At 41.0% G+C, this 24864-nt stretch overlaps 1 protein-coding gene across 1 annotated transcript; it reads right to left on the bottom strand.

Moving 5' to 3' along the window:
- Window positions 1–416: 416 nt before the first annotated feature.
- NUS1 (NUS1 dehydrodolichyl diphosphate synthase subunit) lies at window positions 417–24661 on the bottom strand. Its single transcript, XM_059700169.1, has 5 exons — window positions 24203–24661; window positions 9938–10063; window positions 7858–8007; window positions 6487–6586; window positions 417–3198 (listed from the first exon to the last, which is right to left on the bottom strand). Exons 1-5 carry the CDS (start codon window positions 24615–24617, stop codon window positions 3108–3110), a joined length of 882 nt encoding a protein of 293 aa, XP_059556152.1. The 5' UTR covers window positions 24618–24661; the 3' UTR covers window positions 417–3107.
- Between the last annotated feature and the right edge of the window lie 203 nt (window positions 24662–24864).

Raw genomic sequence — 24864 nt, 5'->3', positions numbered from 1 at the left:
TATAATTAGATCCTCAAGTTAGAAAGTGAATACTCTATGCAACGTACAACAGATGATAGCTCTTACCCTTTAATTTCCTGGTTTGACAAAAACTGTCAATTTTTTTAAAAAGAGTACACATATACATTTTAAATTCGGCATTCCCTATTCAGTAAAAATCAATTCTTATTTTAATTATTGTAGAATTTTGACAATTCTAGCAATGGGAAAGATGAATTTTATATCACTGTTATATAGCAAAAAGCAAATAACATTATAAGATTCCCAATATTTAACCTGGTAAAAATGAGAATATGTTTCAATTAAGAACATATCATCTAAAAAATAGTATTGCTATATAGTCATAGGAGTTTCTCATTCCATTTCTGCAAGTCCTACATGTTTAGAATAAATGCAGCATTCACATAACAATATAGTCCATGAAAAGAGTATATTCTTTTATTGTTTTGTTCATACATGTTAAGTTTCAACTTTCAATCATAAAATTCAATAAATTTGATTCCTTAATCATAAAAACTTGCTTTGCACATTATTTACATGTCACCAAAGTCTACAGCCATAGAAAACATCACAAGGATCTTACTAGGCATGGAACCATCGCACAGGAGGGGGAGGGAGCTATCAAGTAACATACATTCAAAGATTAATTTGTAGATACGCACAGTGTATTTGGCACTGTTTATTAACAACACCTCCCTCTCTTAAGACAGGCTATTATGCCTGAGTCACAATATACACAATTTGCTATTCGCATCAAAACCAGCTTTCAAACTCTGTAACAGTAATCATTTTTAAAAAACAAAATCAAACCAGATTGGGACTGGTTTTCAACCCCTGACTTCTTGCTATGCTCCAAGCTGCCATCTAGAATGTGGGTTTAATTTGATAAATTTTTCCATTATGGGGAGTGTCAATAAAGTATTTGAAAGATATTTAAACAATATCCTTCAATAGACATAAAGACAAACAACACTTTCCTTTAAAATTATCAGTTCTTCTTGGGAGTGCAAGGGAGCCCTGATAATGTGTTAACTAGTGATAATTTTGGCAGGAATTACAGAATGACCAATGCCATTCAAGTTGTGGAGATTGTACTAGTAGTTGAACCCATGAGGAGAAAGATATGGAATGCCTATATCTGAATTCAGAATCCTTAGCAACTTGTTTTCAGGGTCTCTTCCTAGGACTATAATAAACTTAAGTCACAGGTTATAGATTCACTCTGGTGTGTAGCACTATACTGCTACAAAATGGAAGAAAATAAAGTAAAAGACAACTATTAAACCTTTAGCAACTTTGGCTATATCCCAGTGGGTAATTTATTTGACTAACGTCGTTTTAACAAATATTCTATCTTTTCACTTCAATTGGGCCCATTACATTTAATTCATTAAAGCTATACATATTCCAGACACATGTTTATAAAAGCCATAAATTCAGTCTTAAACAAGGCAAAAAAAAAATCCTCACTAGAACACGAGTCACTGTACAGGGGAACAGAAATAAAAAATTCTCTGGTCAAGTTCAAAGATATGCTGTAGCTTCACATAAAACTTTCAGCAATAAACTGACTTAAAAAAAAAAGTCTTACAATGTTAAAAGAACAATGAAGTGCAAAGCAATATCACTAAACCAAAATTTAGTTTAATAATTTTATTTCAAGTATATTTTTTAATCATGAATGGGGTTTTGTAATCCAAAGTTTAAACATTTATTCTTCATAACTTCAGAATTAGACAGGCAATTCCAGACCTTGCTTTCCAAATCCAGTCTTCTCTGCTATTTTTCAGACTTCTGAGACCTACTATTTAAATTTCTCCATTCTAAACGTACAATTTTAGATAATTATTATACAGTTGTTAAGATTTTTCTGAAAACTGTCCATCAAATATAAAGAATGGTTTCTGTTCAAGGATCAGCAGTGAGGAAAGAAATATTAAATACCTATCAAAAATCATTTATTTATTTTAAAAAAGATAACAGAACCAGTGCTGTTCTCTGACATGAAAGAGAACATGTAGAATTAATTTACTTTTGTAGCCTTTGGTAATGTTTTATTACCTACACAGCCCTCAATCTCACTTAAAGGTCTTTTACAGAAAGTCACCATCAGGATTTACTGAGCAAAAACCCTGGGTACTAACATGGTCCTAAATGTGTGATTCCAAAGAGGAACAGGTTACTTTTGAGGAAAAGAGCTGTCTTATAATTTCCCTCAAATGCTTATTTTAAACAGACGGTTAGTGGAAATATTTGTTAACATAACTTTGGATACTACGTAGCACACTATCCATCAAACATCAAAAATCCAGTAGGAAACTTTCCACCTTTGTTTTTCAGGTTCCAACTTCTTCACCTTTTCTGGATTGCCTAATACTTAAATTTTTTAAGTTCTTTAAATTCTTCAATTCAATGTTGTAAAAGTTCAAGTGATCTTCATATCCCAGAACAAAGACAGCGGATCAACACTCTCCAATCACATTGACAATAACGATGAGATGAAAAAGGATGGCTATCTGAAAACAGGTATTCCTTGGGCTTCAATGGTGAGCAAGTTTTTAACACGTGAGCAAGAAAGATCTCCATTCCTCTGGAAATCCCTCAAACTCACGATGCTTCCATTTAATAAGTCAATATATTATTCTTAAAAATTAAGGTTTGGTCATCAGGAAAGACTGGAAAAAAAAATCCCCCCTCCCTCCAAAATAATAATCTAACAGCTCTAAACATCCACTCCTGTCCCTACAAAAACAGGGAAGTAGTTGGGGCTGAAGGCTTTAAAACTGAAATTTCAGCTCCTATAACATTACTGCTGCTTGCTCAGAGGTGCAAGTCCATGTGTTTCCTTCTCTAACACTTCCCATTTATAAATTTATTTCCACACACACACACACACACACACACACACACATGCACGCACGCACACACACACACACCCATACCCACACACACTTACTCTCAAGTAAGACACTTTTTTGTGTTTGTTGATAAATTATGAGGGTTATAAACTAGGTGTGTACAGGGTTTCATAGTTGCTTTGTAAACATCAGAATCACTTAGGTCCTTTTCTCCAAAAGCCTGAAACCAAATTATGCAGCCAGGGATCACTACTTTCCCAGACGCTGTTCACACGCTGCATACTGACGAAGGGCAGAGAAAAAGTCCTCATAGCTGATGTTTAGGTGGGAAGGCAAGGAGCTGAAAAGGAAGCACAGGGGAAAAGAGGCAATTAGATGACATACTGTAATTCGGAGGGGGAATCAGAAGGGTAATGACCAAAGAGAGGTTAAGGACAGAAGAAAGCAAACTGTAAATATAGAGAATACAAACCATTTCTACTAAATGATTGTTAACTGTGAAACAGTTCAAGTGAAAAACAATCTCTCCTTCCACAATAAGAGAAAAGTAATTTGTAGTGAGATAGCGATTCAGAACCTCTAAGTAGGATTAATGCAAAGCTGGAGATCTATTTATATAGGATTTCATCCATTGACTTCAGGAGCTCCTCTCGGAGTAAAGCCAGTACTACTTTAATGGTTTAGGAAAGCCAGGCTTGGCATTGGCAGAGCAGCACAGCATCCCTGCACAGTGACAGACTGAAGCCATGTGGTGAGTAACCATAAATAAACGACATCTCCTTCCACCATTTCCAGTTGCTCAAGGGGACAATGGCAGTGTGAAGACAAGGATTTTACAGGCAGAGTGAACATATAGCTGGAGGATTTCCTTTAAGTATTTTATTATTATTTATTTTTAATCTTCGCCTGAGGATTTTCAGAGAGGAAAGGGAGGAGGGAGGATGAGAGGGAGATAAACTTTAATTGGCTGCTTCCAGTACTCACCAGACCAGGGATTGAACCACAACCTAGGCAAGTGCCCTGACCCAGAATCGAACCCACAACCCTTTGGTGTACAGGACAATGCTCCAACCAACTGAGCCACCCAGTCAGGGCTCCCCTTTAAGTATTTTAAACATTTAAGTAATTTTCAGTAATTAACATTTTTAAAAAATCTCTACTTTATACAGCTTTACTGTGAGGCTTTGGAAATTCCAAACACTACTAGAGCCAAACACCTGGCTATTGTACAAGAGCCACATTCATGCACCAGAGAAAAGGATTCAGCAAACCTGCCATGTATGAACTCCTCTCTGCCCGTGGTTCTCTTTTGCTATACTTTACCTTTTCTTCCGCAAACCCCAGCTTTATTGAGAAAGACCTGACATATAATCTTTATCCTTCCTTTGACTACCATGAACCCTTTATCCTATTCACTCTACTGAAATGACATCCTCAAAGGACAAATTTACTGACATTCTTCTTGCTAAAGCCTGCTTCAAATGTCCTCCTCAAACTACCCACTTTCCTAAGCCCTCCTCATTTCACCCCCTTTTCCCACAGTCTCATCTCCCGTCACTCCTCAGGAAGCACTTAGCGCCACCCCCCCATGCCTCCGAAGTGGTCCTATTTCCTGGTCGGCTTCGTCAGGGCTCACCCTTCTTTTCCATAGTAGGCCATTTTCCTGCATCTGGGTGCTTGCAGTCTGGTGGACAGTAGACAAATACAGAGCAAACCCCAATATAGCATAGAGCTGTAACAGACGTAGAGCTTTGACAGACACAGTACAGAGATCCACGAGGAAAGCCTGTATGTGCTAGATAGCCTATGTCCATCATCAGATTTAAGTCAACTCTGTTTAACAGCCCATTTCACAAATAGAGAGAAGTTTAAATAGCTTTCCGAAATCATGTTAATGCGTTGCATAGATAGCTAAGATTTAAACCAAGATCTGTTTTAAAACACACTTTTTCCTCTAAACTACTCCCACCTGAAAGGCATGGAAAGTTCTAGAGAAAAGGAGACAAGAGAAATAAGCACCACCCTAGGGAAACCCAGAGTCTGCACATTTTAGTTCTAATTCCACTTTGTTACAAGCCTGAGCAATGTCTCTTCCACTTTACTTGCCTACAAAATGAGGCGGCCACCTCACGTGACCTACAGCCCTTTCTCACTCTAACATGCTGCTGCGCTTCTGCCTCTTTATTTGACACCCTTTCCCCTCCAGCCCCTGAGCTTGAGGCACTTGACCCCTTGGTACTGTGCTCCTCGATGTACCCATTAGAGAGGTCCTCTACTCTCACAGGTTCCCTACTTCTACTTCCAAGACACTGACACTCCCCAGATTCATCTTTAGCCTTGACTTCTCATCCAAGCACCAACTCTACACCTTCTTCTGCCCTCTACACGTTTCCACCTAAACAGACTATGGCCTCAAAATCATCTTACTCTTGAATTCAACATCTTCCCTTCTAAAGTCAATGCTCCCCCTTCTCTCGATAGCTCTATAATCCACCCAGTCACTTAGGCTTAAAAACTTAGAGGAGTCATTTCATTTCTTTTATCATAATTAGTGAAGTGCTAGGCCTGCAATTATACTTCTCATGAGATAGAATTTGTAGTATTTTTTCTCCTAAAGCCCAGAATTTAAATATATTTTAACGCTTCTAAATCTCTCCTTTATTTTAAATCGACAAATACAGCCCAAGAACCAGCTACCTGTATTTGTAAATAAAGTTTTATTGGAATGTGGTCACGCACACTTGTTCACATGTTGCCTGTGGTTGTTTAGGTATACTAGCCAATGTTAAGTAGTTGCAACAGATGAGATCTTGCAAGAGACTGTAGGACCCCACAGGCTTAAAATATTTACTATTGGGCCCTTCATACAAAAAGCTTACCCAACTGTTCAAAATAAGCAATTTCATTCTCTTCACTGTATCCTCCCCTAGATTAAGCTATGGCCTCTTCACTGGTGTGTTTACCTCATCCTCCCCCAAATGCAATCTGCTCTGTTCCAGTTACCAAACAAATCTTCCAGGGTCACCATTCCCACATCATCCCCAGGCTCAACGGTTTCCATCTGCCTGTCCAAACAATGATATGCATTCCTTCTGCTGCTATTTAAAGTGTTCTCAATGTCTCCACTCCCAAATTATTTGATTTTATCTCACACTACTACCTAACACTAACGCCCGGCTCTGGTGTGGCCAGTGCCTTCATTCTATCACTGACATGTAAGGAGCATCCTCTGCACCCCAGCTTCCCGCCCCCCGCCTTCCCCTCCCCCACCCCGCTCCCTGCCACTGCCCGTCCCCTACACTTCTTTTCCTCTAGTTCCAAATTCCACCCAATTTACATCTTCAGATCAAGTCACATCCTTTCGACATAGTCAACAACTCTGGCCCTCAGAGATATCTCACTCCTGATCTCCTATGATACTTGATGTCAATACCTAACATTTGCACAAACATACCCTCTCATGTCTGAGCATTTATGTGTCTTTCTTTTACCAATGATACTGTGAAATACCTGGGGAAAGAATCCAGTATTGCAATTTTTGGGGAATTCCCATTAAACATAGTACAGTACTAGGCTCCAGAAACTCCTGCTGAATTGAACCAAAGTCAGTGCACTTTTAATTACTTACATAATCTCAGTCAATCTGATGTGCCAGGGAAGGTAGCCTAACGTGCTCTCCACAGGCCCAAACTTCAGTACTACATCAGGATCAGGAAAACCATTGGAACCTTGAAAAGAAATACACACAAACTTAATATGCACTGCTTGCAAATAAAATGACCAAGGGCAAAACCGTTCATCAAATTGGCTTCTTATGCTTTAAATATCAACACACTGTAGCTTTATAAGGACAGAATACAGAGCAATGGGATAGAATAGAAAGCCCAGAAATAAACTTGCAGATTTATGGTAAACTGATTTTCAACAAAGGAGCCACAGTAATTCAAGGGAGAAAGGTTAAGTTAGTCTTTTTAATAAAGAAAAACTGGTATCCTATGCCTCACACCATTCACAAATATGGGCTCAAAATGGAACACAGACTTAAATATAACACTTAAAGCTATAAAAATTCTAGAAGAAAACATAGAAAATAATTGTGACTTTGAATTAGGCAAAAATTTCTCAGACATGACCCCAAATACATGATCTACTTAAGAAAAATTGGTAAGTTGGATTTCATAAAAATGAAACTCTTTAATAAAATCATTTTTAAAAAGATTTAAGCAGTGGTGCCAGGTAATAGATTCCATAACCCCCCAAAAGGACAGGACTCAGAGCTTCTCGGTTGGTAGACACGGTGAGAGTGGTTTACACAGAGCGGGCATGGCTACCTGATATCTGTATGAGAGGCTGCATTACCACACGCCCACCTCCCACTACACCCTCGCCCTGTACGCCTTTTCCTGAGTTGTATCCCTTGCAACAAACCGGTAAACATAAGTGCCTTTTGAGTTCTGTGAGCAATTCTAGCAAATTATCAAACTTTAGGAGGGAGTCATGGGAACCCCCTATTTATAGCTGATTGATCCCAAGTACAGGTGCTCGGAGAACTACAACTGGGGTCTGAAGTGGGGGCAGTTTGCGCGACCAAGTTCTTAAGCTTGTTAGCCTCTAGCACTAACTCTGGGTAGTTAGTATTGGAATGAAACTGAATTGTTGGACACCCACAGTTGGTGTCTGAAGAATTACAAAACTCATTGTTGGTACAGAAAAACATCCCAGAGGGAGGAAGGCGATCAGGCAGAAGTCCTTTATAAGAATACTCATCACTCCCCCTACAAATCCTGAGGTTCTCTCCTTTACCAGTAAGTCCTCATGCAAGTGAGTTGACTACGAATGTCATTTTCTCAAAACCAGTTTCACACAGGATCTTAAACTTCAGAAACACAACATGTATAACAACAACAAAGTCAGGGTTTAAAATGTGAAAGGAACCTAGATATTCTTCTTCATACTGTATATTTGTGGGGAAAACTAAAAATAAATATATATGACTTACTAAGTAAACTGTCTAACATATGCACATCCAAATCTGTGGATTTACTTTGCTGCTGGGCTACTAACTGGCAAAATTCCTGAGCAGCTCGTACAATATCTGCTTTTCCATCTTCTGGGGACAGGACCTTCACTGCCACTTGGCAATTTAAAACTGGAGGAAAACACAAACAAAACATTAATAAAAACATACTTTTCCAGATATATTTCAAAATCAGTTTCAAGATATGTTATTTTCAGACCTAAATAAAGGTACAGTTCTTACAATAAACAAGAATCATTTAAGCCCTTCAATTTCCATACCAAAATATACTTAAACTACTTTCCTCCGAAAGGACCCACACTCACATTTGTGTATGTATTTATATACTGCTTTCTCTTTAAAGTATGCAGAATGACCTTGTCTCTGTGAATAAATCCTCTAGCAAATAGGAATTTTAATTATAGAATAAATTTCAATTTCTCTAAGTCTAAAGTGGCATCTACAATCATAGCAGTTAGCACAGGGGTGGGCAAACTTTTTGACTCGAGGGCCACAATGGGTTTTTAAACTGGGCCAGAGGGCCGGAACAAAAGCATGGATGGAGTGTTTGTGTGAACTAATATAAATTCAAAGTAAACATCAACACTAATAAAAGAGAAAAATGGTAATTGGCGTACGAGCTACCCTTTTCATTGGCTAATCAGGGCTATATGCAAATTAACTGCCAACTAAGATTGGCAGTTAACTGACAACAAGATGGCGGCTAATTTGCATATGTAGGCACAATGCAGGGAGGCGAAAGGGAAAGCAGGAAGAAGCCCCCTGCCACTGACAGTGATCGGAAACCCAGGGGGGAGCTAAGAGCTGGGGGGCAGGGCAAAGGCGGCCCTGGGGCCGCCTTTGCCCTGCCCCCCAGCCATGATCAGAGAATCAGGTGCCTTTGCCGCCCTGGCCAGTGAGAGCAGGAAGTAGGGGTGGAGCCAGCGATGGGAGCTGGACACGGTCGAAGCTGGCAGTCCTGGGAGCTAGGGGTCCCTTGCCTGGGCCTAAAGCGGAGCCCACGATCGCGGGGCCGCTGCAGCTGCGGGTCCCCGCTGCCCGAGCCAGATGCCTCAGCCAGAGGCGTCCGGCCTGGGCAAGGGGCCGATCCTGCGATTGGAGGGTGATGGGGGTCAACGCCTGAGGGCTCCCAGTATGTGAGAGGGGGCAGGCTGGGCTGAGGGACACTCCCCCCCACACACACCCAGTGCACGAATTTCGTGCACCGGGCCCCTAGTCATTACATAAAAGGGTACGGTCTCTCTTTTTTTAGTTTTATTCATTTCAAACCGGTCGGATCCGGCCCGCGGGCCGTAGTTTGCCCACGGCTGAGTTAGCAGTAACACGGGACTGAAGACAAAAAAAATGTGTTTTAATGGAATATGCATTGTTTACAATTCATACCCATTTAATCAAATTTATGATTCTATCCAAGCTATTTTACAATTGGTAGGATTCTAGATAAGTAACAGCAATGCCAAATTCTTGTCTACAGAGGTTCCCACCAACCCCACTAAAAACCATTTCAATATTCCTGATCTAGAAATGTGTCCATTCTTTGGATTCTCTTTGAACTGGTATAAAATATGCCTGGCTCCTCGTGGCTTACGAGTGAAATAAAATCTTTAACATGTGTTTATTTTTTAATATCTATGAAATTCATAATTTTATCTTTTCTGAAAATCATTAACAAATGGCCTGGCCATTTGTGGCTCAGTGTTTGAGCATCGACCCATGAACCAGGAGGTCAGGGTTCAATTCTGGTAGAGGCACATGCCAGGTTGCAGGCCCAATCCCCAGTGGAGGGCATGCAGGAGGTAGCAAATCAATGATTCTCTGTCATCATTGATGTTTTTATCCCTCTCTCCCTCTCCCTGAAATCAATAAAATCATCTTTTAAAAAAATTACCAAAATGAAGAAAAGTCTAAATCTGATGATTAAAGATGGTGACAATAAAGACCAACAGGGTGGAAATGAATGAATGAATGAGTGACAGGATTTGCCTTCAACCACAGAACACATCGGCCTTTGTTAGATATTCAATTTTATATTCAGGCTTACCTTGATCATCTTTGTCATTACTATTTGCAAACTCTGTTGAGTATTTGGAACAATCTAAGCCCAGAAGTTCCTGCTGTTGTTTTAAAATTTCATCCATCAATCTGGAATTATTTCTTTTGAAAATACCTAAAAAAAACCAGCAAGTAAATCCAAATGAGGGTAAGTTATCTCTTTAATAAATAGTGTGTTTGTTGTGAAAACAATGTTAGATCCAGAACTGAACAAATGCCAAATGAAGTAGTCATGACTAATTAAACTAGAATCTGAAAGGAAGTGATAACAACAGAACTTTGTTAATATAAAGAGCCTGGCTTCAGGCTAAAGTAAAAAACAAAACAGGGGTAACTACGTAGTGTCAATATAAACATGACAGAAATTTAGACCCAGAAAGACTTAAGATCATTTACTCGACAACGTTATTTACAGATTATGAAACTGAGACACAACATCCTTAAGGGTCTTGTCCAAGGATTTAGAAACTGCAGCAGTGGTCTAGAGTCCGTATCTTCCAGACTCCCAGCCTCATGGAATTTCCTTGCAGACTTACTATGTATATTCAGAACCACAACCTCAACTTGATTAGATTTTTTAACAGTAGAGGGACTAATATGAATTATGTAAAAAGTAGAAAATAGATAAAACTAGCAAAATTTAGTGAAATCAGCCCTGGCCAGGTAGCTCAGTTGGTTAGAGCGTCATTCTGATACACCAAAGTTGTAGGCTTGATACCTAGTCTGGGCACATGCCAGAATCAACCAATGAATGCATATAAATGAGTGGAGAAACAAAATGGTATTTCTTTCTCCCCCTCCACCTCTCTCTAAAAACATCAATCAATCAATAACAATTTTAAAAATTAAATTCAACAAAGGATGAAGGAACTAAAAGTGTGACATGCATTTAATGTAAAACTAATATAAAGAGCTCTAACTAAAAACAAACAAGTTTTTGGCTATTTTCAGAGAAGCCAACCTTCCTTTTTGGCCTTTACCAAGTATTCCTCTCAGTCAGATATGATTTTAAAACAGTTCAAAGATTAACTGGGAGAGAGCGAGAATATAATAAATATATAAAAAGAGCACAGAAGTTGCTGAATATCCTATATAATAAAAGGCTAATATGCAAATTGTCCCCTTGGGCGGGAGTTCAACTGACCAGGAGTTCAAACAGGGGGCGGGGCTGGCTGGCCAACCTCCCTCGGCTCCTCCCCCCCCTCCCACCAGCCTGATTGGGCCCAATTGGAGCAGGCCAGCCGGACCCCACCCATGCACTAATTCGTGCACCGGGCCTCTAGTGCTATATATAAATGCCAACTTGGTAGTGTACGTGTAATAGCAGTTTAAAGACAGAAGCAATCTCTATTGGTAGGGGAAAGGCTTTGTAAAATAAGACTTGAGGGAAGAAAATGGGAAGAACATTTACATGGAGAAAATGCTTAAGAAAAAAACATGGAATGCTCAAAAGACCGACAAATGCTGCTGGTGCAAAGGATCTGTGAAAAGGGGCAAAGGGATAGTCCTAATTTTTATTTCATTTTGTCTGCTCAAAGGGCAACCACCGATTTCTGAGCAATGTGGAATGTGTGAAATGTATTTCTTCAGGAAAATTAACCTGGTAACAGTAAAGAGAAGGCCAGTACGCAGAAGTCTGCACATATTTTGATGAAGCAATGGAAAACGATTCACTACAAAGGAAGAAATGACAGAATAAAGAATATGACTTAATTAGAGGTAAAAACAGAAAATTCCATGACTTTAATCTCTGGTGACAGACTATGTGAACATCTTTTTTTTTTTTTTTTTTTTTTTTTTAAGTAGAGAAAGTCTACAAAGAGAATTGGTTCGAAGGAAAAGATAAGTTTACTTTTACATAGCTGATTATAGAATATTTAGGTAAGGGTTTATTGTGACTAAGAGACACAAGGGAAAGATGTTCAAAAGAGGTTGTCACATAAGCACCACATGAGTAGGAATCTTACTGCTTTGTTTACTAGGGGCTAGCAAAGTGCCTGGTACAGAAGAGACACTCAACAAGTGAGCTTCTACTGAAAGAAGATGGCAAGTCAGAGACTGGCTCAGGGACTGGGAAAGGCCTCGTTTGGGTTAAGTGACTTTTCAGCTGGTCTCTGAAGAATTAGGAGAATTTTTTAGATGTGGGGCTGGGAAGGCAACATAACAAAAAATGGAGGATGAAGACGTAGATATATATTTGGGAGTCATCCTCCTTAAGGTGAGAGCCAAGCACATAAGAAATAATAAATACAATTCCCAAAGGTAAAGGGGCACATCATATACATGAAGAGCAAAGGGCTAAGAATGTGGCTCCATAAAAAAGTCCACAATTGCCCGGCCAGAGTGGCTCAGCTGGTTGAGCATTGTCCTGTGCACATGGAAGGGTTGCCAGTTGGATTCTCAGTCAGGGCACATGCCTGGGTTGCAGGTTCAATCCCCAGTTGGGGCACATACGGAAGGCAATCAACTGATTGCTGTTTCTCTCGCACGTTGATGACTGTCTGTCTAAGAATGTCCTAAGGTGAGGATTTAAAAAAAAAAGGTCCACAATCATTAAGACTTTAAGCTTAGAAAGACAAAGGAGAGCATTTTGTAACACCCATGTCCAGAGCAAGATTAAACACAACAAATATATTCCCAAACACAAAGAAAATTCTTAAAGAAGGTGATTAATATCAGGAGTTATTTGAGTAAGTATTTAGGATAGTAATACTTGTGTACTAATACAGATGTATTTGGATATAATCATTATCCTCAAGTCCAAAACAAAAGTCAAAAAAAAAAAAATAGCATATAAATTTTTGATACAGGTTTATAACTGTTACAAGATTTCCAATTACCTATGCAAGTAAAGAATAATTAGACCACCCTTTCGTCTATATTGTAGTTATAAATGGTAGAAGGCATTCATATTTCAAAATTTCTTAATTTAAAAACATCAAATTTCTACAACAGTACTGCCAGAACATGTTTATTAAAAATAAAATGTTAATTAACCTGTTTACCCTACCCCTCCAGATTAAAATGGCAAAGCTTTTCAGAAACTCTTGCCCTCTCCAATGCAATGGATGACATTCTTCATCAGCAAAACAGTCGCCACCTTTTCTCAATCTTTATTCTTTCCTCCTCAACCTTTCTGTTAACATTAAGGACCACCCTGCTTCTTCAAAATCCTATCCTCATTCAAACTTGTCTGAATGTCCTATCCTGGTTCAATTCTCAATCTGCTCCTTGACTGGCCCTTCTCACTTTGGACTGCATGCCTTTTCCTCTTTCCAACCCCTCCCCCACCTCCCACCCTGTTCCTGTCCCTGTCCCTAGGTCAGTCCTCTCTTTCTGTCCACGTGTTCTTCCTCCTCTGATACTAGTTACTCATAGGATTTTAAAACCACTCCAGACCAGGACAGGGTAAGATGAGTGAAGCAAAATTTAAGGGGGTGCCCAAAACTCAGTAATTAAACATCCATGATGAACAGAACATTAAAATTTGAAGTAAAAACAGGGTTAGCATTTGGTTCCTATCACTTCCAGTTCAAACATCTAATCTTACCCAAAAGTTTTGTAAGCATCTGAAAATGAACACATCTGAAATATGGCAGCTTATATTTAAAGCTAGCTCTCAAGCACTTATATTACATCAAGTTAAAAAAAAGGGGGGGGGTCTGAATAGGCTATATGAGAACAGTAAATATATAAGGGTGGTGGGACATTTAAAATCACAACTGCCACTTATATAATTAATACTTATATAATAAATAAATAAATAGCCCTTCTTGTTCTAATAAAAGCATCACTGCCTGCCAGTCACTCCAGGCATCTTCTCTCTCAAGCATTATCACCACCACCTCATCAGCACCCTATTAATATGCAGACCCATGTCCTCTTCTACAGCAGTGCTCCCTGTACCCATTTCCTTTTGTCCAGTTGACATCCTTGTATTTAGCCCAGTTATTAATTAACTGGAAAGGAACAATGACTGAATATAACAGGTACGCCCATAATAAGGTCTGGGTGACTACCTGTCAGTCACTCCTGGGAGTGGTCATTGGCCAGAAGAGGCGTGGCCACTGCAAGTGCAACAAGATTTGAGATATACTAGTATAAGTTCCAGAACAAAGGAGTTCCCTCCTTCTTGCTCTCTTGGGACTCTTGTGGCAGGAGGTGTACTCTCACGCTCCTGCATTTGCCTACATGGCTCACGGCCATGTGGACCCCACACACAATGGACTAATGGACTCTAACTAGTCTGATGCTACATGGGTCCCAGCTCCACCATGGAACACAAACTCTGGGCACTGGCTTTGCTTTTAGCTCTGCTGAATCCCCAACTGCACCCTTTCCAGGACTGGTTTAAGGGAAATGAGACTTTGCAACTTGAGGGATATAATTCCACACAAATAAAGCTTTATACCACATCTTATTTTCCCTGGCGGCCTCCAGAAATTCTTTTTCCAATGGCACCCCAAAAACTCCACTCACTAGCAATGGACAAGAGCAATCCACATAATTCTCTGATAACACTTTGTCCCCACTGTTTCAAGCAATAGTCTTCTTTATAATATTACAACCACCTTCTAATGTGTCTTTCCTGACCCTTCTCATGTACTGCTAGACTGACTACAAGATTAATCTTCTCTGGGTATATCTTCAATCCTGTCACATTCCAACTTTAATATCGTCAATGGCTCCCCAAATACTGAATATATTAAGAACAAGCTGCTCAGATCAGCATTGATATTCCAGTCTATGCTTCCACACTTGGTGGCTAGGAATACTTTATATTTATGACATAAATTAATCTTTCTATGTCTCTATAGTACCATATTGCCAGCAAATTAGACTGCTTCCTTTCCTCCAAAAACACAGGAAGTGAGGCCAGCCTCCAACCCTTATTATGTTACCTACACAGCCCCACACCTGTAAAATTCTACTAATTCTTCACAGGCCAGCTGAAATGTCACTTACCCTCAATCCACCAGACAGATGTGCCTCATTCCTCCTCTCACCCCCTCCGAATACACACAATTTGTTCAAACTCCTTGATAGACTAATATTCTACATTTTATTATAGTTATAGCTTAACCCTTCTCCCCCAACTAAACTGTACTTAGCTGTGAACTAGTGTCTTACTTATCTCTTTTCCTCTAGGGCACCTTCCACAATGTTTATTTAATAAACTGAATTATCAGTGCACAAAATATCACCTAACAACAACAAAACCTAAATGAACACGTCACTGAATGGAATTTTTTTAATGTTTCCAGGAACCTCCCACAATAAAAGCAGATACTTCCTTATTGCACATAAGCAGAAATTATGTTTAAAAGGAAGAATATTGTACAGAGGCATAGTTACAAAGCACCTTTTATAAAGACTTTCATAAAGTTATTTTAAACAGAACATTTATGTTCGCTGGTTTGGATAAAGAGATGAAATTTAAAAAAAAGTATAGTGTCTGAGAAATGCTAAATGCATAGATAAGACAGATTATCAGCAAGATGACTCCTGATACCTAGTAACTTGGACCCCATCCGGAAACCTGATTACAGTCTATGGCACTTATCTCACTTACACATAAGCAGGATTATAAGCATACCATTTCCTTCAGGATTCAAAGTCCACACACACTTCACTTGATACAAAAGAAATGCAACAACATGCAAGTGCGCCTTGGACTGCAATAGGCAATTCCTCTAGCAATACCAAGCTGATGTGGAGATTCTTTTTCTCATATCATAATTCATCTTGTTTGCTTTCATAGAATCTAAACTAATGCCAAAATGATGAGTTTGGCATGAAATCCAGGTCTCCTGGTTTCTAATTATTCAGTTCAGTAACTATTTCTAACACTGATAAAGAATGATGAACCCAATTTACTATTAAATTTTGAATTCTCCTCTCAAAAAAATTAAACTCCATAAAATAAAACTGACCTTTTACAAATGAATAGTATCTTTTGAAAAAAACTAGGACTACAGTTTGTTTTTAAAAAACTTTTGAAGAAGGTTCCCAGGGCTAACAGATAATTAAATTCTTTTAAAAATGACTTAGGAATATAAGTTTTTTGCAATAATGATTCATTTTTCTTAATTTTTAAAAAAATACATTTTATTTCTTAATTTATGATGTCTTACCCCTATAAATATGTATTTTAAATATGTTTTTATTGATATTTAGATAGAGAGAGAAAGGGAGAGGGAGGTAGAAACATTGATAAGAGAGGAACATTGATCGGCTGCCTCCTGCATGCCTCCCACTGGGATCAAGTCTGCAACCGGGCATATGCCCTGAACGGGAATTAAATCAGTAACCTCTCGCTGCATGTGACAATGCTCAATCCACTGAGCAACTCCGGCTGGGCTGCAATGATTTAGAGAATTTTACATTATGTTTTGTTGCTCTCTCAATTTTCCAACTATAAACTACATGTAAATATACATAGAAAAGATAATATGGAAGAACCAAAAAATTTTAAAACACACACATGCACACACCCACAAAAATCTAGTTTCCATGAAAGAATAAAATATCAGGCTAGGAAGGCTGGATCTCAGAAAGACTACAATGTTTTTGGTATTTCTTAATAAACACTACTATGTACTTTGAGGGCCAAATGTACTTCTTTTTATACCTGAAGAAATGCCTGGTTTAAATTCTAATATTAAAAACTATATGAGATGTTCAAAGTTTAGACAATGAAGGAATGTCCCCTAACCATCCATCCACCTTACCATTATAACACAACTATTTCTAATTTTTAATATTTCTGAGTCTTTGTCTACATGCATGCGTAATACTGGCATATGTGATCATGCAGTTCTGTATCATGCTTCTTTTGCCCCAACATTTAGAAGTGGAGCAAAGGAGAAGCTGGGCATAAGGCTGAGAAGAAACAGACAGTGAGAAACGAAGAAATCCAACCATATGTCATGTCACGGAAGGCTGGAGAGAAAACATTTCCAAGGGAAAAGGAATTAAGTACGTCCTATCCACCTATTTGATTTATACTGTACTCAGGAACCTTACTGGAGTCTTTAAAAAATCTCTAGTATGTTAGTTAAAATGACATTGTAGAATTGCTTATAGGTTTCAATATGTACACTACCTATACTATACTCAAGCATCTACACCAGTGGTTCTCAACCTTCTGGCCCTTTAAATACAGTTCCTCATGTTGTGACCCAACCATAAAATTACTTTCGTTGCTACTTCATAACTGTAATGTTGCTACTGTTATGAATCGTAATGTAAATATCTGATATGCAGGATGGTCTTAGGCAACCCCTGTGAAAGGGTCATTCGACCGCCAAAGGGGTGGCGACACATAGGTTGAGAACCGCTGATCTACACATTAACTGGGTCACAAAGCCATGGCATAATATTTTTTTCAACTTAATACCAAGTAACAAGGAGTTTAATTAGGTAAGTGTTCAACTAGCAAATCTTACCTATAGCCCTTAAATCAGCGGTTCTCAACCTGTGGGTCACGACCCCTTTGGGGGGTCGAACGACCCTTTCACAGGGGTCGCCTAAGACCATCGGAAAACACATATATAATTACATATTGTTTTTGTGATTAATCACTATGCTTTAATTATGTTCAATTTGTAACAATGAAATTGGGGGTCACCACAACATGAGGAACTGTATTAAAGGGTCGCGGCATTAGGAAGGTCGAGAACCACTGCCTTAAATACATCTAACATCCAAGGGGAGAAAAGTGAGATAAACACTGAAATATCTCTTAGTTATAAAGCACCTCTCCAGCCATGGAATCAAAGTAATAGCTCTTTGTAAATAGGTGGACTCACTCAAGTAGCCTACCTTTCTTCTTTTTAAACCAGACATCTATGTAAGTTACCTAGTGGTTGCCCTCATTTAATTCTCTAACAATCAAATTATACCACTACTGGAGGCAAACGTCAGCGAGGAAAACATATAAAGCAATTATTTAAAATAGAATAAAAAACTGCAATTAAAATTTTATTTATTTATTTATTTATTTTTATATATATTTTATTGGTTTTTTACAGAGAGGAAGGGAGAGGGATAGAGAGCTAGAAACATCAATGAGAGAGAAACATCGATCAGCTGCCTCCTGCACATCCCCTACTGGGGATGTGCCCGCAACCAAGGTACATGCCCATGACCGGAATCGAACCTGAGACCCTTCAGTCCGCAGGCCGACGCTCTATCCACTGAGCCAAACCAGTTAGGGCTGCAATTAAAATTTTAGATGAATGAAGCAGTCATAAATACATCTTATAACCTATTAAACAGCTTAACTTCAAGGGCGCCCCAGGATACCTCATGGAAAACAATTATACTGGAATTAACATGTAGCAAGGGAACAGATACATGTAATGCTGGCATTGTGAGGCAGAATGAGTGCTGGGTTTTCAGTCCCAGTGCTTCCGCAGAAGAAATGTGTAAAATGAACAAGCCTCCGGGTTCTCTCCGTCTCTGGTTGCACATGTAAAAATGCAACTATCTTCAAAGACTCTGATCACCTGACAAATAAATAGTTCAATACAGAGCAGGAGCCCCATAAAGTTAAATTCATCGGGTTAGAAAAGGAAAGTGATTCCTATGATTCACAGGATGAACATTTATAATAGTGGTATGAAGAACATTCTATTTGCCTTTAAATATCTTTTACCAACCATTCTATCACCTGTAGATAAGTGCCACTTTACTAAGGCTTTACTCCTATCAGACCTGAGGCCCTGAACCTAACTGTCCCCGATACCTGGGCTCCTGAGCATTAAAGCGAAAAAACCAACATGATATAGAAAAATGTTAGTTACATGCAAACGAGTGGTTAGAATAAGATGGAACCTGGAGGCATTGTAGAAAATAGGTCTACCTTTCATCTAGCGCCAATATTCCACCTTTGTGTGGAAATTACCGAAAAATCGGTACAGCGGTCTGGTAGGGCTAAGGTGACCTTACATAATCAGGACTAGTACTAAAAGTGATTGCATTGTGGTCACATTCTCTTACCAGTAGAAGTCTTACCAATATAACAGTTGAGTACAAAAGCTTTGGAATAAAATCTGGTTCAAATTCTAGATCTGCTTCTTGCTAGGTATGGGTTCTTGCTTTCTAAGTCTCAGTGTCTTGATGTGTAAAACTGCTAAGAACTTAATGTACTTCTTGCATAGTATCTGGTACACAGTGTTTCACAGAGTTGTTACTGCTATTAAGTAAAGGTTTATTTTCATACATTGATCGAGCAGTATGATAAAACAGAAGTGTATTCAGAGAATGCGGTCATTCAAAATTAACAAAGACAGCAAAACTGGGGATGGAGCAGTCGAGAAAGGCTCTCCAGGAGGAGATAGTCAGAATGGACACACAGGATCTCTCCTAGCCTCCTGACAAGGAACTAGCCCTTTGGCAAAAAAAGGAGAAGAGGACATTCCAGAACGCTAAAATAAATGTGAAATGCTGTGCTGGAAGTGAATCAGACAAAAGTAAAGATTAGAAAGAGAATGCTCCTTTATTAGTACACGAGTTACCAAGTAAGGGAAGCCAGGTACACTAGCTTGTATTGTGCGGTATATTAAAATGTAATCGCATTTATACTTCCCCTTTTAACACTTCTGGCAACTCTATATTTCAAAATAAGAAAAATAATTCTTAATAAAATCATATCTGCTAACAGCATGTTTCAGTTTGCCAAATAAGTAAATAAGGAAAAAACTATGTTCATTTTCCTCCATTATTTTAAGGCTTCTGGGTAGTATTTGTGTTGAGAAACAACTTATAACTCAGTTCATTATTCTTATTACAGAAAATACAGTCTTCCTTTCAACTCAAGAAATACATACTGACTACACACATCACAACAGCTACACTCTGTAGAAGAGAGAAAAATGAAGATTAATAGCATCTCAGGAACTTAGACTCTAGGAAGGAAATTCAGGCCCATACCAGTATACATACACTACCACTTTACAGAATAGAGAACAGAAGTGCCTTTAGGGATGTACAACACTCTAAGGAGATTCAAGGATAGAGCAAGATTAGCGGAAAACCAGTAGAGACAGACTACCCTACGAGGTGTCAGAAGGGACATACAAGGATCAACAATCGCCTTTTAGCAGGGAGATGACATTTACTGGGAAAAGGAGAGGAGGCAGCTTCAGGAGGAAGTGATCTAGTGCTGGATGCAGCACCAGGCGTCTAAGAGTGAAAAACAGGTTGGGAAGGTTGGCAGTACACTGGGCAGATCTTTTGAGTAAGAATTCTGCACTCCACACCATTTCATAAGACACAGCAGTTCTTGAATTTACAACTATGGAAGTAACACTAAAAAGAGCTACAATAGATTTCTTTTGTCTTTTACTGAATTCTCACAAAGAAGTCAATGCCACAATCTAGATTAGCGGTTGCCAACTGGTGGTCCGCGAGGTCCGAAAGGTTGGCGACCTCTGTTCTAGATCACTCAAACTTATCCTAAGTAGTATTAAGACCCACCCCAGGTTATCCTCACTCATGAAAAAAATCAGGAAGGATGAATAATTTGATGTAAGGTAAGTAGCAGGGAGACTTGTGTTAGGATGAATAATTTGATGTAAGGTAAGTAGCAGGGAGACTTGTGTTAGGATGAATAATTTGATGTGAGGTAAGTAGCAGGGAGACTTGTGTTAGGGCCACACAAATGCATCCTAAGGATCATTTGATAAAAGAGAGATGCTCAAGTCCCATTCCCTAAATCAGTCTGACCAATAACTGTGTTGAATCTGTATTTCTTATAAGCATCCCCAATGACTCACTCACAGATGGTCCTTGTTTTGAAAATACTGCCCTACAGCGAGGTTCCCGGCACGGCACCAGGACGGCGGGGCAGTATGAACAGGTTACATCACAGAAGATAATACATATCCAGATACCTTGGATCTAGGTATTCTTGAGGTGAGACCTAGGCAAGCATAGCAACTCGATGGCTATCATATCAAAAGTCCCCAAACTCCAATTTTTATACCATTCCAGTCAGTCATTTCTTGAATTATAATCATGTAGAGTAAACAGCCAAGTCTCCTTCCATACTAGAATTCTAAGCTCAAGAAATTCCTGAGAAAATGACTCAAATTTCTGAAGGATAAAAGAATTACTAGCAGAAATCATTACACTCAAGTAATACTGCAGGCAGGTGAAAAGAAAAGGATCAGTTTGCTGGCAGGAGTCAAACCACGGGAAGTATCAATGGATTTTTTTAGTCTAAGGATTAAATATAAGTTACAGCAATTATCATCAAAATGAATATTCATTTAAAAAATGCCACTCACTGGCATTTATATATTTGCTTACAATAATTTTTAACAGATATCCCTAATTTGAGTGTACACTTCTTGACACCATTTCTTGTACTTCTTTGTCCTCCAGTGCTGTATATCACAGAGGCACTCAATAAAACTGGCATTAGAATATTTTTCTAAGTTAAATATCTCTATAGAAATAGCTAAAATATGCCCTGACTGGTTTGGCTCAGTGGATAGAGCATCAGCCTGCGGACTGAAGGGTCCCAGGTTCGATTCCAGTCAAGGGCATGTACGTTGGTTGAGGGCACATCACCAGTAGGGGGTGTGCAGGAGGCAGCTGATAGATGTTTCTCTCTCTCATTGATGTTTCTCTCTATCCTTCTCCCTTCCTCTCTGTAAAAAATCAATAAAATATATTTTTAAAAAAAGAAATAGCTAAAATAAAAGTTTGTTAGGGAAAACTGAGTAAAGCTTAAGAATCTGTACTTCCCTTGAAAAGTACAACTTTTCTCACGTCCACATGGCTTGCTCCGTCACACCTGTCACAACCATACTCACTGTGAGTGAAAGACTGTTGGTTAGAGAATTCCAAGAACATACATATAGTATTTTTATATCAGAGCAGGCTTTGCAGCACATTTTATAAATATTTAGCTCTGAATTTTGCAAAGTGGTGGAGGAGGAGGCAGTTTTCCAAAGCTTCAATCCAAAATAAAATTAATCTGTCATACTGACTGCCTTTACTATGTTGTCATATGGAAACATTTAAAACCATTTCAATAAAGGATTATAAGGGGGGGGGGGGGAGTCATTGAGGCTTTCCTAAGCCACTCTATCACCCCATCTCCATCACTGATTCTCAACATTTTATTCCCCTTCCCTGCATTTTCCTCCTTACACTTATGACCTAATGCACTGCATATTTTACTCATTTGTAATATTTGTCAGGCTTCCACTAACATAAGAATTCTTATTTTGTTCACTGCTGCACTTTCTTGTCTGGAGCAGTATCTGGTGCTTAATAGATGCCCAACTGTCACCTGGTAAATGAATGGATGAAAGACCCAATCAAGCAATAAAAACCAAGAATGGGTAACTGGAAAGTCTCTTATTTTAAACAACGAAATTATTCCTATCCCTGAGGAAATAATTAAAACAGCTTTTACAGTAGGACACAAAGTGCTCAGTTCATTCACTGAAAATGCTCTGTAAAATTCCTTCCGGTTGTCAGGCAATACTTGGTCGGGTTGACTTCTTCCTTTTCATTACCAATTGTTTTCTTTCAGCGAATATGACACAGGATACTTCTGAATTCCACCAGCAACTCAGCAACAGGAATTGCAGGAACCAGGAAGTGTGGGAACATGTCATCTGGTTAGCAGGCAGTCACCTAGTGAAACTAATTAGCTCTACATTTTCCTTTCCTACTGAAGGTACAGGGCCCTGGATTTAGAACAATCACCTGGATATAGGGATTCACTTCTAAGTCAATTCGCCACATTGCTTAAAGGCTTTAACTCACTTCTGTTTGTTTCGCTGACGTTGCTCCCCTGGCAATGTGTCCACCTGCTGTATTGCTCTGAGCGGAGCCTGCATGGCCGCTAGCTAACAGTCTGGGATTTCCATGCCGCTGCAGAGCTCTTTGGCAAGTGCCATGGAATGTCAGCCCCTGAGGATATTCAACTTTACCCTACAGGGCAATCCTCAGTTGATGGCAGACTATCTAGTCACCGTGTTACTTTCTGGCAGCAAGAAATGTTATAGGTCAGAGATTACTCAAATACCCTGTGAAGTTAGTCAGACCTCAACCCACCCTTTCTGGGGGAAAAAAAACTCCTCAAAAAAACAACAAAAACACAACCACAACACCCACACTTAAACCTGGCCTTAAAATCTTGATTTTAAAGATTAAAATCAAGTTGTAGCTTCCGTGAAATTTGTTGAACAGAGAATGAAAGTGGTAGTTCAAGTTACTAAACAAAGAATAAAGCATTAGTTTGTCCTTCATCTCAACACTCACCCCTACAAATCTTTATCATCTTTCACCAAATCTTTCTCTCTAAGCAAAGTCCACTGTTCGCAGGATTCGACTGAAACCCAAGCCTGACCATCAGGGCTTTCCTCCACCTCGCCGCCTCCTCTGCCTCCCCGGCTCCGCTCCCACCGCCTCTCCCCTGCACACGTCTCCCCGCTTCTCCTGGGCGCTCCTTACCCCCGACGTTTCCTCAGAGCCCCTGCCCCTCGGGTGGCCACGCGTCTCCTCGGAGGGTCCAGGGAATGAAGCGGAAGGTTCCCAGGATCAGGCCCGGCCCGACGCCTTAGGTGTGCGGCCGCCTGATCGTGGGGATGGTGGAAGCTCCCTCAATGGGAACGCCGGCAGGGCAGGGGCTGTGTCCGTGCAGCGCTGGCCGCCGAGGCCCCGCGACCCACCCCAGGACCGGGGAGCGCTCTCCCCCCTGCCCACCCCGCCTCCCCGGGGCTCAGTCCGCATCCCCAGCCGCTCAGGGGAAGCCCGAACCCGCACCGCCGGGCCGCGCCGTCGGATCGGGGCCTCGAACCTCCCTCCGGAACACACACGGATTGCCACAAAAGGGCAGCTGTGCGGGAGAGTAACAGAGACGCCAACCCCGCCACTGCTACCTGTGGGACTGTAGACAAATCAGTGCACGTCCCTGATCCTCGGCCCCCTCGCGGGCGAAACATGGCATCGTATACCACTCGCCTCACCCGGGGCACTACGAAGAATAAGGCACGTTTTCCTCAATGCACCGACATCTATGGAGCCGATTCAGGGGCTCGGTAGGTGTTCGCCAAAGCTTGCTCTCTCCCTTCCTCGAAAGCATGTGACAATGAACGATGCGCTCCGGGGCCGGGGAGGCGAGCCGAGCCGGCAGGGCTGCGGCGAGCGGGGTGCCCGCGTCCCCCAGCCGGAGGCGGGGTCCCCGCCGTCCGAGGCGCCCCGCCCCCCGCCCCGCGCCGCGCCTCACCTTGGTGGTCGTAGACGCTGATGTAGGAGATGCCCACGGCCATACACCACACCACGAGGCTCGCGATGTCCGAGAAGCTGGTCTCCGGCTCCTCCTCGGTGATCACCAGGCCCATGTGCACCGGCAGCTTCTCCAGGGACCGGCCGTCCGCGCGCCAGCGCAGCCGAGGGTGGGGGCCGCCCGGGCCCGGCCCCCCGCGCGGGTGCCGGTGCGGCCGGCGGTTCCTGCCCGCGGCCGGGGGCTTGCGGAGCGTGAAGCCAAGCGGCGCTAGGACCGCGGCGGAGGCGGCGCGGCAGCAGCGCCGCCAGATCCAGTTCCAGGTGCCGAACCGAACGCGGAGCCAGTAGGTGAGCGTGCGGTGCAGGCAGAGCAGAGCGTGCAGCACCCGCCACACCAGCTCGTACAGCCCCGTCATACTCTCCGGGCGCCCGGCCGTCCTCCCCTCCCTCCCTCCCTCCCACACCCACGGGGCCGCGGCTCCTTATCTACCTCTGCGGGCGGCGCGAGCCATCGCTCCGCGTGCCCCGGTCCCCCGCGCCCGAATCCCTTTCTACTGCCAGCACCTCACCTCGCCCCCGCCGCCATCTTCCTCCGGCCTTGGCAGCCCCACCCCCGCTAGCACATACTCAGTTCTGATTGGTCGGCGTGCAACTCTGACGTGG

Source organism: Myotis daubentonii, chromosome 6 (assembly GCF_963259705.1).
Source record: "Myotis daubentonii chromosome 6, mMyoDau2.1, whole genome shotgun sequence".
Taxonomy (NCBI): Eukaryota; Metazoa; Chordata; class Mammalia; order Chiroptera; family Vespertilionidae; genus Myotis; species Myotis daubentonii.
Note: the sequence above shows the minus strand (reverse complement) of the source record. Positions and strands in the feature narration are given on the sequence as shown.